At 41.5% G+C, this 17,180-nt stretch overlaps 1 protein-coding gene across 4 annotated transcripts in view; it reads right to left on the reverse strand.

The window, feature by feature from the left end:
- Nucleotides 1–17,180, reverse strand: part of AIMP1 (aminoacyl tRNA synthetase complex interacting multifunctional protein 1) — a 77,096-nt gene that overhangs the window by 26,537 nt on the left and 33,379 nt on the right. For all 4 annotated transcript variants that reach the window (XM_056566005.1, XM_056565995.1, XM_056565974.1 and 1 more), the window contains 2 exons: nt 12,878–12,991; nt 9,716–9,877 (listed from right to left, as the gene is read on the reverse strand). In XM_056566005.1, coding sequence (XP_056421980.1) covers nt 9,716–9,877; nt 12,878–12,991 — 276 coding nt within the window. The remainder of the gene's footprint in view (nt 1–9,715; nt 9,878–12,877; nt 12,992–17,180) is intronic.

Genomic DNA, 17,180 nt, shown 5'->3' on the forward strand with positions numbered 1-17,180 from the left:
TATATTACTGCTGCTAGTTGTGATCTGTGTATATTACTGCTGCTAGTTGTGACCTGTGTATATTACTGCTGCTAGTTGTGACCTGTGTATATTACTGCTGCTAGTTGTGACCTGTGTATATTACTGCTGCTAGTTGTGACCTGTGTATATTACTGCTGCTAGTTGTGATCTGTGTATATTACTGCTGCTAGTTGTGACCTGTGTATATTACTGCTGCTTGTTGTGACCTGTGTATATTACTGCTGCTTGTTGTGATCTGTGTATATTACTGCTGCTAGTTGTGATCTGTGTATATTACTGCTGCTAGTTGTGACCTGTGTATCTTTATAACATTACATTTTACTATCCTTGTGCTCATCCTCTTATACCTTGTATGTACTGGTGCTGTGTTGTGTATCTATATGTATTACTTTTTAAACAATTTTAATTGTTATATGTATAATAAAGATTTTCTATTTGGCTGATATACTCAGTGTCAGGTGCATTTGTTTACTAATAGGAGTTGCTATCTATATATGCACCTTATTCTACCTAATTGTAGAAAAATTCTATCGGTGACATCAATGATTTCTTGCCTGTTACAACCTTTTCTCAGCAGTAAATAGTGGCTTGCCTTTTCTCAACCGCAAATAATGCCTGTCTGTCAGACTGCCTACACACTAGTTTATACATGGAGTCTTGAATTTGTCATGATCCCCTGACAACAAATTAATAGCCATACATCCAAGCCCTCCCATAATTAAGCCTGGATTAGCCAAACTAACATGTCTAAGAAATGAGAGATTGGCTGCTGCTAGAAACGCTAACCAAATGTATCCCCCCTCTTCCCTAGTGAACTGTTAGGTCGGCTTCACACAACAGAAAATGGGCGGAATGTCTGCCTAGAAAACACGAGTGGACATTCCTCACATATGAATGATAGACGGCAATGCATTTCCAAGCGTAATCTGCAGAAAGAACAGACAAGTCTATTCTTTCTGCAGATGCCAGAATCAGGATATCTGCAGCAGAAACATCTGGTGCAGAAATTCCATTGTGTAGTAGAATCCCACTGAAATCAATAGGACTCTGCTGCAGTGGAATGTCCATGAGGAATATTTCTGCGGACATTCCGTCGTGTACATAGCCTTATGCTGCACCCATATGAACCAGTACTATCTGAAGACATTCGCATGACTTGTATGGACAGTTTTAGTCGCCTGCTGGCCTGTATTAGAAAAATTATATGTATGTCCATAACCATGGGAACAGAATAAACTGATTTTTTTGTTGTATTGGGTGCTGCTGGGTGTTACTGAGGACAACATTTCTTCCTTCATTTTAGTGAAGCAAGCAGTGGGCAACAATTTTTTTCCTTCCACTTAATTTCAAACCATGAATTTATTCTTTGAAGAAAGGCCCTGGCAGAGGAAGCGGACAAGAGACAGTAATGAGGATTTCCTCTTGGGAGGCTGAACTCGCATGTTTTGTTGCTTTCACAGCGCTGTGTTTACCTCACCCACAAATCAGATTCCTTCCTCTCATTTCTGCCATTTCTCGTGTCATTTAATTAAAAAGCGTGAAATGGAAAATACCCTGCCCCAAGCTCAGAGGGGAGGCATGGCACAACTCGCCTTTTTTGGAGACAACAAATCAGGCAACAGTCAGTAAACCTTCCTGGCATTAAAAACAAGTTGAGTTTTATAATTGGCTTATTGGATTACAATCAATGAGAACAACTTTATAATTATGACATATGTATTCCAGATGGGAGTTTGCTTTTCTTTCCAGAGGAAATCAGGTCTTCCAAGTGTGAATTAGCTTGATGAAATTGTAATGTGCATCACTCCAGCCTGAGAAATAAAGGCGTTCTTGGACCTCCTGGATAATGTGCTATCTATTGTGGTGCTGCTGTTAATATGTGTAAGCAGGACAAATGCAGGGGGTGACCAGCAACGACACCAATTGGTAGTAAAAAAAAGGATTGGTGTAACGTTTATTTAATTTTCTTTGTAGCAGCAAGACCACTTCTGCCCATCACAATTGCAATCTACCTATAGGACAATGACAATCATATACACTAACTACAGTGGTGGCTGACCCTTGGGTCCACAGATACTCTTCTCTGCCCTCCCTGACTCTCCTCTTTCATTAGAATACAGTAAGTAGACATCTTTGTGACACTGCAGAACTTTCTTCCATCCTGTGGTAATGTTGGCTCCAGTGTTCCAGACTATAGAAGATATGCCTTTAAAGGAACACGGTCATCTGTTCACCCAAACTAAAACCAAAACACCGGGTTATATAGTGTGGGTGAACAGGAGACAAATGAGGGGTTAATGGGTTAAATACGTACCTGCACGCCAGAGATATGTCCCTCCGAAGATCCTCTTCCATCTTGAGTTAATTGCACATTGGAGGCGGGCCTACCGGCTCAGTATGAATATTCATTGCTGTGGGTCATGTGAACGCTGCACGGACTGAGAGCTCATGTGACCCGCGGCAATGAACATTCATATTGAGCATGCAGGTATGTATTTAACCCATTAACCCCTAATCGGTCTCCTGTTCACCCAAACTATAACCGAGTGTATTGTTTTCCTTTAATATTCGAGCTTTAGCCTGTGTTTTCATATGAAAAAGCAACAATATTAAAGACATTTTCCACTAAACGTACTTACAACTGCTGTGTTCCCCACTAGTCTTAAAGGGGTACTCCCACCCTAGACATCTTGTCCCCTATCCAAAAGATAGGGGATAAGTTGTCTGATCGCAGGGGTCCACAGCGGCGGGACCCCCGCGATCAGACAACTTATCCCCTATCTTTTATTGCATGCGGCACCCACCTGTTTTTTCACTGGAACTGACTTGTATTAAAGGAAAGAGGCAAATCCTCTTGGCCATGACTGAGATATGTTCTTAAAGGGGTACTCCCACCTGTTTTTTCACCGGAACCGCTGGAGGGTCTGAGTCTCGACTCCGGGAACGGAAGTCCGTGACGTCAGGACTTCGCCCCCGTCACGCCCGTCCCCTCAATGCAAGTCTATGGGAGGGGGCGTGATGGCCGTCACGGGGGCGGAGTCCTGACGTCACGGACTTCCGTTCCCGGAGTCGTGACTCAGACCCTCCAGCGGTTCCGGTGAAAAAACAGGTGGGAGTACCCCTTTAAGAACATATCTCAGTCATGGCCAAGAGGATTTGCCTCTTTCCTTTAATACAAGTCAGGTTTGTCACTATCAATACCCACATCAATGTCTCCTGGCAATAGCATACAGCATTGTGAGTACTTTTTTTGCATTAGGCTTGAGAGCCTAACAGAGGAGACAGCATACTGAATCTAGCAGAAGGCTGCTGTACATCGCTTCCTACCAGCAGAGGGCACATTACAGTAATTGCAGGAAAATGAAGAGACTGGGTTGTGACCAGCTGTGTCTATTGTATACTACTGAGAGGGCAAAGGGTGAGGAAAGACTTGTGTGACTACTGAGTGGATAAACTAATGTGCAAGGGAAATGCTGTGACTACTCAGAAATTGAGGGAGTTGGGTGGTTGGCTACACTCAGGCCAGTGCTGATCTAGCAGATCGTGATCACTTCATGAGCCTTTAACATAGCTTAATGACTGTAAAGACCTACACTACATGTAAAAAGATGTAAGGCTGGTCAATGATGATTTTAACCCCTTAGGGACTCAGCCCATTTTCACCTTAAGGACTCAGCAAATTTTTGTTTTTTCCTCCTTCTCTTCTAAAAATCATAAACCTACAGACCCATACAAGGGCTTGTTTTTTGCGTCACCAATTGTACTTTGTAATGACATCGCTTATTTTATAATATAACCTGCGGCAAAAAAAAAAAATATTTGTGGGATGAAATAAAATAAATAAAAAAACAATTTTCTAAATTTTGGGGGCTCCCGTTTCTACGCAGTGCACTTTTCCGTAAAAATGACACCTTATCTTTATTCTGTAGGTCCATATGGTCACAAGGATGTCCAATTTATGTAGGTTTTATTTTAATACTTAAAAAAATTATAAACTACATGTACCAAAATTAGTATGTTTAAAACTGGCATATTCTGACCACTATAACGTTTTTACTTTTCCGCATACAGGGCAGTATGAGGGCTCAATTTTTGCCCCATCATCTGTAGTTGTTATCTGTACCATTTTTGTTTTGATGGGACTTTTTGATCGCTTTTATTAATATTTTTATGGTATATGAAGTGACCATAAATGCACAATTTTGGACTTTGGTATTTTTTTTTACGTGTAAGCCATCGACCATGCAGTTTAGCTACTCTTATATTTTAATAGTTCAGACATTTATGCATGCGGAGATACCCCATATGATTATTTTTATAACATTATTTTATTTAAAAAAAAAATGGGAAAAGGGGGGTTATTTAAACTTTTAATAGGGAAGGGTTTTAATAATTTTTTTTTTTTTTCACACCTTTTATTATTTTGTTTTAGCCCACATAGGGGGCTACAACATGCAATCTTCTGATTGCTTATACTGATCAATGCTATGCCATAGCATAGCATTGATCAGTGTTCTCAGCGCTCTGCTGCTCCTGAGCATTGAGCAGTAGATTGCCGATCGGTAAGCATCCTTCAGTTGTCCGGAAAGCTAATCAGGACATCGCACTAAGCTGCCGGGATTCTTTCACTTTCGCTTTAGATGCCGTGATCAACTTTGATCGCGGCGTTTAAAGGGTTAATGCCAGCCATCGGCCGTGCCCGGCATTAGCTGTGGGTCCTGGCTGCCCGCAACAAATGGGACTGGCCGGGTTTAACCTGTTCTCCAATGGTGAGAACGGTTTAAAGACGCTAAGCGGGACCAGGTCGTACAGGTATGCCTTGCGTCCTTAAGGACCGGGGATGCAGGGAGTACCTGTATGCCCTACGTCCCCAAGAGGTAAAAATCCCCGCTCAGTTGATGAATGAGTGATGGCGCATTTGAAGGTTGATCACTGGTTCTTTTACATAATTTACATAATTAAAATGACATAGAATACATAGAAAAATTATCACTATATGCTATGGACACCTTTTAAAAAAAATATTTTTACATATATTAGTGTTTACAAGTTTACAATCATTACTTCTCTTATTTCCAGATCTACAGATATGTAGTTTTCTACCTGCTCCTATCCTAGTCTCAGACTTTTCCCATGCTGACATGTCTCTCCCAGTAACACATGGTGGATGTGTCCAAGAAGCTGAAGCCTTTACTATCCATCATGTATCAAGCACAGCTTTATTTCTGCACTGATTTCCCCTTCTACAGCCTCCTCTCCCATCTCTACAGTTATACACATCCTGTGTGATTCATACCCATCTGTACACTGCAGTGTGTTTGTCCTCCTCCCATTAACACTCTAATACAGCTCATCTTGTGTAATATGCCCTCCCTGAGAACTTTGCTGCTTTCCTCCAGCGCCACCTATGTAGTGTACATCCTTCTCCAATCTGCTAAATCATTTAAAGGAGTACTCCACTGGCCAGCCTTCTGGCTGCGTTCGGAACTAATATAGGAACTAACTAAGTATTAAAATCACAAAAAAAAATTAAGAATATTCTAAATTAAATATTTCACCAGTTATAGAAAAGGTTTGGGGGAAAAATGTCCCTTAAAGTGTAGCTCCCACCAAGTTATATGTAATCTAATATGTCCCTACCTATTAGTAATCTAGCCCTAACCCCCTACCTGGCTTTAAAAACGTTTTAAATCGCTTTAATAGAGCAGATTTAGTGCTTCTAAATCTGCTCTATCAAGCAGGGCAGGAAGCAGCGCTTCCCAGCAGGCACGACGTCACTGATGCCTTGCCGGGCGCTTGCTTCCGCTCTCAGATCGTCTATGCAGTGCTCCTGGCGGGAGCGCGCATAGATGATCTACCAATAGCACGGCAGGCAGCTCCGGGTCTCCTCCTCCCTGTTTAGCTGTGCATGTGCTATCCAGGGAGGAGGAGTAGAGGAGCAACGCCGGCCTGCCGTGCACGATATTACTGCCGGCTAATATAAGACCTCAGATCAGACTTACCCATCCGGAGGATCAGCGCAGCAATGAGTGCTCGCGCTGCCTCCGGACAGGGTAACGGGGGCGGGCGGGGCCGCGCGCAAAGCCAGTGTTGCTGGCCAATGCGCGCAGCCCCAGCTATCAGCTTGCTCGCTCTTGCCTGTTTGATTGACAGGCGGGAGCGAGCACAGCAGTGCCTGAATTTCGACTCATTGCCAGGCTGAAATGAGTCGAAATTCAGTGGTGACGTCACTGCTGAATGCATTCGGCCACTAGGAGGCCGACCCCTAGTGGCCGAATTTAAAAGTGATTTTAAACTTGTTTAAAATCACTTTTTTTAATTAAAGTATATTAGAGATATGTTGTAGTACTTAAGTACTACAACATATCAATTTTTGTACTTCATGACAGTGCCCATTTAAGTATGGGCGATAAAATCACACGGAGTAAAATGGTAATACTCCCCATGGTCTTACATCCTCTTAGATCTGCCCCTATATGGGTCACAGACAAATATTTGAAAGGTTTGTAAAGGAAAGGACAATTAACTACCTAATTTGGGTAAGGAAAAAAGTCAGAACGAAACAGTCTTTCCTAAACCCTTCTTTTAAAAAAGGAGGTTTCGGTATCCCAAATTTCCAATTATATCATGTTGCAGCACAATTAAGTTTTGTTTTGACAGAGGAAAATACTGTTAGAGAGTACTTCAAGGATCGGGTAAAAAAAAGAATACACAATGATGAAAATAATAGAAAGTGGTATATTAGAACAAATTCACAGTAGGAACACTCACTTTTGTAGAATGATAGGGAAATTGTGGAAAAATATTAGGAAGAGCACAGGAGTCACAGGTAGTTTAAGCTGCACATTGATAAGGAATAACCATTTTTTTTCCTGAAATACTAAAATTAAATGAATATGTTAATCTACCAAATTATCACTAATGAGGGAATAATTGATTGGGAGACACTTAGAAGTAAATATGATAAAACAGAAGATAATAGATTTGCTAATATTCAAATTATGAATGCACTTAAAATGGAAAGAGGTAATCCCAGGTTAATGATAGAGAATCATAGAGTTTCCCAAATAAAATTGGTTCATAGGCTCTGCTATACCCCTATGGCCCAATATAAAATGGGTCGGAGAAAAGACTCAAAATGCCCAAAATGTGAGAAAGAGGACGCCGATTTATGTCATGGGAATGGGAAGAAAACAATTTGTTTTAGGGAGAATGTTATTAAGAAATTAGAAGCTATCTTTTTTAAAAGAAATAGAACGAAACATCAAGTCGGTGATTCTGGGGATAGGATTGAATATTGGAAATGGGGGAGTAATATTGAAAACCATTGCCCTAGCAAAAAATTATATTCTGAGGAAATGGTTTTCACTGTACAACCCACAGTTTAAGGAATGGGAAAGTCTAGTTGAAAAAGGTACTATAAAGGGTAAAAGAAGGCCCTAAGTGTTGTTAAAGAATGGGAAAGATGGAATTAAAATCATAACAGACACCAGGTTGACAGGGGAGGTTGATAAGGGAGGGAGTAAGGTTGCGGGGGGGGGGGGGGGGGGGGTGTAGGAGAGGGGGTTATGCATATATATTTGCTGTCTTTTATATACATCTATGAAGTATTTATATGTATGTTGTATGTATAAGTTAGAAAATGATAAAATAAATAAAAAATGTTCTGAACGCTGTGCGAGTGATGCAGAGGTCGGCCACGCCCACTCGTGATGTCATGCAAGTCTATGGAAGGGGCGTGGTGGCCGTTACACCTCCTCCCATAGACTTGTATTGGGGGGTGTGGACTGATGGTATGAGGGGGCGTGACTGACCCCCGCAGTGCATGCACAGCATTTGGAACTAAATGTTTCAAACTCAGACGGAAGACTGGCCAGTGGAGCACCCCTTTAAGTGTGTCTGTTGCTTTTTAATTCTCAAAAATTATTTTTGCTTCATTTTAAAATCAGGAAGCAAACAGTATAAAAGAAAAAAACCTTACTATAAAAAAAACTAAAAACTTTTTTTTCCGAAAAAGCTCTATAAAAAAAAATAATGCCTGTTGACTGATCAACTGACCAGTTGTGAAAAAAGATAGAAAAAGACATTTCTAGTATGTACTTTAATAAGGCAGCACTGAGTTAGGATTACATAAGTATCGCTGCCCTCAGGCCACCTTGTCACATAGTATCAGAAATGTGATTTCCAAGTGAAAAGCAATACTTCCTCTGGAAGCAAATTACAGAAAACGATCACTCTCCAGATAAAAAACAAGCGGAAACTGTCATTAATCAGCATCTTCTAGGGATTAGATGAAGCAGATTGCAATTACATTCTTCATAGACCGTCATTTACACAGATTTGGCAGTAGCTGCACCTCCACTATGACCTCCATTAGAAACAGTACAAGAATTAAGAAACTGGATGTACACCCAATCGAATAGCTAAAGCTTGAATCTTCAAGGGGTACTCCACTGGAAAACATTTTTTTCTTTTAAATCAACTGGTGCCAGAAAGTTAAACAGATTTGTTAATTACTTCTATTAAAAAATCTTAATCATTGCAGTACTTACCAGCTGCTTTTAAGATCCACAGGAAGTTATTTTCTTTTTGAATTTCCTTTCTGCCTGACCACAGTGCTCTCTGCTGACACCTCTGTCCATTTTAGGAACTGTCCAGAGTAGCAGCATAGAAAATCTATCCTGCTCTGGACAGTTCCTGACATGGCCAGAGGTGTCAGCAGAGAGCACTGTGGTCAGGCAGAAAGGAAATTCAAAAAGAAAAGAACTTTCTGTGGATCATAACAGCGCCTGATAAGCACTGAAAGGATTAAGGTTTTTTATAATAGAAGTAATTTACAAATCTGTTTAACTTTCTGGCACCAGTTGATTTAAAAATAAATGTTTTCCAGTGGAGTACCCCTTTAAATACTCCAATGTAAGAAGGGACCCTAAATGCTTAAGTTGATTTATACTATAGGATTTTGTCTATAATAAAAAATGTTATATAAAATATGATGCCTGTATAAATAATAAGCTTTCATAAACATAGAAGGCTTCCAATTAGAGATGAGCGAACTTACAGTAAATTCGATTCGTCACGAACTTCTCGGCTCGGCAGTTGATGACTTTTCCTGCAAAAATTAGTTCAGCTTTCAGGTGCTCCCGTGGGCTGGAAAAGGTGGATACAGTCCTAGGAGACTCTTTCCTAGGAATGTATCCACCTTTTCCAGCCCACCGGAGCACCTGAAGGCTGAACTAATTTATGCAGGAAAAGTCATCAACTGCCGAGCCGAGAAGTTCGTGACGAATCGGATTTACTGTCAGTTCGCTCATCTCTACTTCCAATGTGACATATTCACAAAATTCCTATTTGAACACTAGAAGAATAAGGCTGTGGTTATTTGGCAGCATACACTGAGCCAAAACCCCCATATAATGCAATTTATATTTGTACACGTGTTCACACTGTAGGATAATACAATTGTCAAACTACTTAGCAACTGCATGACATTCACATTCTATATTCTTGTTTAAGACAGTTACCATGTACTACAGTGTTTCCCAACCAAGGTGCCTCCAGCTGTTGCAAAACTACACCTCCCAGTATGCCCAGACAGCCGAAGGCTGTCTGGGCATGCTGGGAGTTGTCGTTTTGCAACAGCTGGAGGCCCCCTGGTTGGGAAACACTGATGTACTGTGTTATAAGTGCATACCTTTTTTTTCTGGCTTCTCCTTCTTTTTCTTATCTTCTGCTGCTTTTGGTGCCGAAGAGGAGGTTTTCACGGGTGCAGACTGAGCAGCAGGTTGAGCAGCAGGTTGTGAGGTAGCTGGGCTGGAGACAGCAGGTGTTGTAGCAGGAACACCAACCTGTTTCACTAAGGCATGGAAAAGGTGGGATGAGAGAGCTGCTTTGTCTATCCTTTCTACTAAGGCATAAAAAAACAATGCATAAGCACATTCCCCCAAGACATGTCAATCTGCTGAATGATAAGCAGGACTTTTCAAAACTGGTATACCAACAATAGTGCACCCTAGTGGTCACAAAAGTAATATGTATCATAACATCCAAACCACTGATATTGTGTAAGTTGTCCTGTTGTGGCCAGGGGACACTGATCAGTTTGATGCCTACTGTGCCCAGATACACCCAGCCATTCGGCTGATATCTTCATTATTCCCCTATATGCTAATGAGGTGCTAACCGGCACAGGCGGGGTAACTGGCACTCTGATGTCACCACCGACGGCCGCAGCACCGCCCAGCTCATCAATATTCCTCCCCTCCCTCCGCCTCTTCTTCCCGCTCTGTAATGAAGAGCGAGGGGAGGAATATTGATGAGCTGGGCGGTGCTGCGGCCGGCGGTGGTGACGTCAGAGTGCCAGTTACCACTTCATTAGCATATAGGGAAAAACGAAATATCGGCCGAACGGACGTGCTGACCCGGGCACAGTAAGCATCAAACTGATCAGTGTCCCCCGCACATACATACAGTGGTCCCTCAACATACGATGGCAATTTGTTCCAAATGAACCATCGTTAGTTGAAACCATCATATGTTGAGGGATCCATGCAATGAAAAGTATAGGAAATTATACTCACCTGTCTCTGCTGCTCCGGACCATCACCGCTGCCCTGGATGTCGCCGCGTCCCCGGGGTGTCCCCGCTGCTCGGGACCGTCTCTGCTGCCTGAGATCGTCGCTCTTCATTGCCGTCATCACGTCGCTGCGCACGCCGCTCCTATTGGATGACGGGACGGCATGCGCGGCGACGTGATGACAACAAAGGAGAGGGACGGCGATGCAGGGGATCCTGAGAAGAACGGTCTGGAGCACCGGGGACAGGTGGGTGATCATCACCGGACCACACAGGGCACCTTAAACGGCTATCCGGTGGCAGCTGAAGCAGTCTGTGCTGCCGGATAGCCGTTTATGTGATGGCCCCGACATACAAAAGCATTGTATGTTGATGCTGCCTTCAACATGCGATTGCCTCTGAGAGGCCATCGTATGATGAAATTATCGCATGTCGGGGCCATCATAGGTCGGGGGGATCACTGTATATATCTATCTTTTTCGGAGCATTAAAGGGGTACTCCGCCCCTAAATATCTTATCCCTATCCAAAGGATAGGGGATAAGATGTCTGATCGCAGGGGTCCCGCCGTTGGGGACCCCCGCGATCTCCCTGCTGCACCTGACGTTAGTTTAGAGCGTCAGAAGCTTGTGGCGTCCCGCTCGTGACATCACGGCCATGCCCCCTCAATGCAAGTCTATGGGATGGGGTGTGAAAGCAGTCACGCCCCCTCCCATAGACTTGCATTGAGGGGGTATGGCCGTGACCTTACAAGCGGGGCACGACGTGACATCATGAGCCTCCGCCCTGCATTGCCAGTCATCTGGAACGGAGCTAAGTTTGCTCTGTGCACCAGATGTCTGGGGTGCCGCAGCAGAGATCGCGGGGGTCCCCAGCAGCGTGACCCCCGCAATTAGACATCTTATGCCCTATCCTTTGGATAGGGGAAAAGATGTCTACGGGCAGAGTACCCCTTTAAGGATGAAAGAGGGTTGTTTACAGCATGCTGCCATGTGATGATTGATGCCTCAGCCAGAGGAGCAGACAGCAATAGTATGCTGTGTACTGAAATGTTCTGCGGCAGCTCTGGGAAGGAAACTGGGAGGGGAGCAGGCAGGCTGGGACAGCTGCGATGAAGAGCTAAAGGAAAGCAATACATCCTGGGAATTATAGAGCTGAGCAACTTCTCAACCAAAAATGAGTGAAAGTAGTTTCTTGGCACTAAAATTTCCAGGATGCATTGCTTTCCCTTAGCTCTCACCCATAAAACGCAACTAGATTTTGGGTGATTTTAAAACTGGGGAAGCCAGGTAAGCAATGCTTGCAGTATTTTTTTTTGCCGATTTCAGAATATCCCTTCATGGAAATCTTTTGACATAAAGGGATGTGCTTATTCTGCAATAATGTTTAGGTAGGTTGTTTGTGCCAAAGGAACATCCACATGAATGCCAGGATCCAAGGTTTCCAGGCAAAACATTGCCTAAGCATCACACTACTACACTCCACTCTACAGGTTTGCCTCAGTCCCATAGGTCACCATGGTGCCATGGCTTTTCCACGTAGGTGGCCGCACTTGCTAGCAGCCCGTTCACATGATGTAAAAGAAATTGTAAATCCTCAGATCCGGACAACTTCTTTCATTGCTTTACAGTCCTGTAGGAGCTTCCAAAGGAGTTCAGGGGTCAGCATGGGTACTCTGACTGTATTACAGTAAGCTGAGATGCACAGTGTGTTCATATATGTTTCCATCATAGCCAGCATTAAAGGCTTCAGCAATTGGCTCTACTGAGGGACTGGGCCAGGCAGGCTAGTCTTCACTCCCTTGAAGCCATGACCCTGTTGCCAGTTCACCAGGTGTTCTTTCTCATTTCTTGGTAGTCACTAACCATTGCATACTGGAAACACACCACAAGACCTGCTGTTTTATAGACGCTCTGACTCTTCTTATCTAGTCATCTAGCCACCACAATCTGACTCTTGTCAAAGTTGCACAGATCCTTACATTTGCCATGTTTCTTGCTTCCAACACATCCACTTAGGAAGACAATACTGTTCCGTATGAACTCCCACAACCATATATAAAAAATGCTAGGATGTCCGTAAATCTGGTATAATTGCCATTCGATTAGGTTTTGCCACATAAAAAAAAAGTTGCATGCAGCATTTCTTGTTTTGGCACAACTATGCCACAGTGCAACTACACTGGATGGTTCATGGGTCCTGCTCTGTGCCTCATTTTCTTTTTCTGCACCTAGCCTAAGCCGTAATTCAAAAATAACAAGCTTATGTTGAAGTAACCTTACCTCCATTTTTTATCTCGGTTTTAATAAGTTGTTCTTTCAAGCCTTCAATCTCTTTCTTCAGCTTTGCATTTTCAACACGCAGCTTCTTCTCCTCCCGTAGAGATGCTTGTAAAACTAAAGTAAACATATCACAATTAACTTTTTGGCACTTCTAAAACCCCTTACTAAGAAAATATAGACAACAAAGTCCTAAAAACTCAGATATGTGTAATAAAGTGATTCAGGTTAGAATTGGTTATACTGACAACTGGGTCTTAGTGAGTGTAACGTATATCAGAGGAATAGCTCAAAACAAAGTTATATGAGAAGATGTTCCACACTAGTTATTTTATGGGAATACACAAACATACTAAACGCCAGGAGAGTTGACAGCTGCTCTTTAACTTCGATATAGACAAAAAATGCCCCAAAATTCAGAGCTCCATGTAACTCCTATATGCAGCTTCACTATAACACACGTGTAGGGCAATCAAGTGTTCGCAGCACGCCAACTATACATTACTCCTAAAGTGAGCGACTTCAAAAGACAAGACTCACGTTTCTTGAAATGGAAATTCTTCCGATTTTATTTTCTTTGACTTTATTGCACATAATTCGTCTCAAAAGGACCTTCATTTTAGAAAGTAGAAAACAGCAGCATTGTAGGCATGTTCACCAGTCGTGGCACAACGTTTCAGGGGCGGAGCCTCTTAATCATGCGCAAAGACTGACGGGAACACAAACTACTAAAAGGAACTAACACAGGTGCACATTAATTAGCTACTCTTAGTTCTATGTAGGCATGCACATCTAATTCCAACTAGTAGAACTGCTATAATACAACCTGGTAATACCTATAAAACTGCATTAAAACTGCAATGCTCGTTCATACCTTTCGGTATCATTGATTCTAATTCTGAAATCCAAAATGTCTCGCGCTAAAGCAGGCGTTTCCGATTCAGGTTTTCATTAGTGTGAACTGTAACCTCTTCCAAGATTTGCCAACGTAACTCCGATATTTGATGGCCTTGTTCTTTAAAATGCCGTGCCACTGTTGTTTCACCATATTTATTCAAAATTGTAGATGTATCTTCCTGTTCATTTTTCAGGGCTTTCCTAATTGCAGCTTTATGTTCATTGATACGCATTTTTACACTTCTAGAAGTTTGCCCTACATAGCATTTACCGCACAGGCATTTTAATAAATAAATAACATTTTTGGAGTTGCAAGTATGAAAGCCCCGAACATGAATTTTATGTCCTTTTGTGGGATGATGGATCACATCTCCCTTGATTATACCATTACAATTAGTACATGACAAACAAGAAAATGTACCTTGCCTCCGTGATGACAAAAAAGTTTGCCTGTCTTTCTTTTTACTTACTATATCACTTTTTATCAATTCATCCGGGCTCCCTGTTGCAGCTTCTCGCGATCCTTGTGGATAATTATTTGCAAAGGGAGGTTAAAAAATTACAAAGATGTTTATGTGACGCTACAGATTTTTTGTTACACTTAGAAAAAATTCCCAGCACTGACGTCACCTTTCTGTGCACGTTAGACGTTCGAAGTCTTTACACTAATATTCCCCAAGATGAGGGTATGGAATGCATACGAGAGGCTTTGTCTAAAAATTCCAGTCTTGATAATAGAATGATTTCATTTCTTATGACATTGTTAGATTTTGTCTTGTCGAAGAATTATTTTCGATTTGACAAGGAATATTATTTACAAACGTATGGAGTTTCGATGGGGTCGTCTGTAGCCCCTTCGTTGGCAAATATCTTCATGAATACATTTGAGGAACGTTATCTTTTTTTCATCAGGATTACTAAACACGTCATCCACGTGGCTTCGCTACGTGGATGACGTGTTCTTTTTATGGCATGACAGTGAAGAAGCATTGCTTCTCCTGGTTGAAAAAAATCTATAAATTACATGATACAATTCAATTCACTATTACATATGACGCTACTACAACACACTTTCTAGACTTAGAAGTAAAAAAAAACAGAAACAGGCTTTTCTACTTCATTGTATACTAAGCCCACGGATAAAAACAATATGCTAAATAGGAAAAGTTATCATTCCCCTACAGTATTTAAAGGGCTACCACAAAGCCAGTTTATCCGTGCTAGACGAATAACTAGTACAGAGGAAAAGTATGAAAGAGCAGGCACTAAAATAGTGGAAAAATTTAAGAAAAAGGATACAGTGGAAAAAGAGAAGAATAAAATAAAAGAATGTACGAGAGAAGATTTGAGAGTTAGGTCCGTAAAAAAGAAAAAAGAAGAAAATAGGATTCTATATGTAGGTACATATGATAAAAGAAGAAATCTTGTTAAAAAAAAACAATAAACAAGTACTGGAGTTTACTAAAAGCTGATCAAAAATATGGTACACTTTTTAAGAATTTACCTATGTATGTGCACAGGAAGGGTAAATCAGTAGGTGATGAATTTATAAAATGTGATATAGTAAGTAAAAAGAAAGACAGGCAAACTTTTTTGTCATCACGGAGGCAAGGTACATTTTCTTGTTTGTCATGTACTAATTGTAATGGTATAATCAAGGGAGATGTGATCCATCATCCCACAAAAGGACATAAAATTCATGTTCGGGGCTTTCATACATGAAAGGTATGAAGGAGCATTGCAGTTTTAATGCATTTTTATAGGTATTACCAGGTTGTATTATAGCAGTTATACTAGTTGGAATTAGATGTGCATGCCTACATAGAACTAAGAGTAGCTAATTAATGTGCACCTGTGTTAGTTCCTTTTAGTACTTCGTGTTCCCGTCAGTCTTTGCGCATGATTAAGGGGCTCCGCCCCTGAAACGTTGTGCCACGACTGGTGAACATGCCTACAATGCTGCTGTTTTCTACTTTCTAAAATGAAGGTCCTTTGAGACGAATTATGTGCAATAAAGTCAAAGAAAATAAAATCGGAAGAATTTTCATTTCAAGAAACGTGAGTCATGTCTTTAAAGTCGCTCACTTTAGGAGTAATGTATAGTTGGCGTGCTGCGAACACTTGATTGCCCTACACGTGTGTTATAGTGAAGCTGCTGTTTAACGCTTCAGACAATTATAGGGTTACTCCAGGGAACTGAATTTATCAGACACTTATCCCCTACCAACAGGATAGGGGATAAGTGTCTGATTGTGAGGCGGCCCCCCCACGAACTGCTATATGGGACCAGTCCTATTTACCAGTCCTATGCATGCTCCAGCACCCACCATCCTTGACGTGGGCAAGTGATGGCCTGCTCAGCCAATCACCAGCTGAGGTGGGACATCGCAGCAGTTGGTGACTGGCTGAACGGGTTGTCAGTAGCCTATGTCCAGGTAAGTAGGATGGGCCATACAGGAGATTGCAGGCCCCCCCATCAGTGGGACTTCCCACAATCAGATACTTATCCGCTCTCCTGCGGATAGGGGATAATATCTGATAAGTTCAGTTCCCCGTAGTACCTCTTTAACCCCTTGAGGACCAACCAATTTTTTATTTTTGCACTTTCCTTTTTATCTCCTCCCCTTCTAAAAATAATAACACTTTGAATTTTCCACCTACAGACCAATATGAGGGCTTATTTATTGAACTACCAATTTTACTTTGTAATGACATCAGCCATGTCACCACAAAATCATGTGGGGCAAAATTGAAAAAACGCCATTTTGTAACTTTTGGGGCTTTTAATTTCATGCAGTGCACTTTTCGGTAAAAAGGACACCTTATCTTTTTCCTGTAGGTCCATATGATACCCCACTTATATAGGTTTGATTGTTTAAAAAATTAGCATGTTTAAAAAAGCCCCAAATGTCCCTTCTGACCTCTATTTTTCCACATATGGGGATGTGTGGGGACTCATTATTTGCGCTGTGATCTCTAGTTTTTATCGGTACCATTTTTGTTTTGATGGGACTTTGTGATCACTTTTTATACATTCTTTTAGGATATACAAAATGTCCAAAAATAAGCAATTCTGAACCTTGGTATTTTTTTTTTTTACATATACGCCATTGACCGTATGGTTAAAGTAACATTATATTTTTATAGTTCTGACATTTACGCACGTGGCGATACCCCATGTGATTATTTTTGTTCACATATATAAATTTCTTTAATGGGAAAAGGGGGGATTCAAACTTTTATTAGGGAAGGGATTAAATCACTTATCAAATTTTTTTTTTACACTATTTTATAACCCCTTTAGGGGACTGTAACATGAAATCATTAGATTACATACACTGTTCAATGCTATGCCATAGCATAGCATTGATAAGTTATCTGTGTTTGACTGTTCCAGCCTGCCACTGCT

Source organism: Hyla sarda, chromosome 1, assembly GCF_029499605.1.
Source record: "Hyla sarda isolate aHylSar1 chromosome 1, aHylSar1.hap1, whole genome shotgun sequence".
Classification (NCBI taxonomy): domain Eukaryota; kingdom Metazoa; phylum Chordata; class Amphibia; order Anura; family Hylidae; genus Hyla; species Hyla sarda.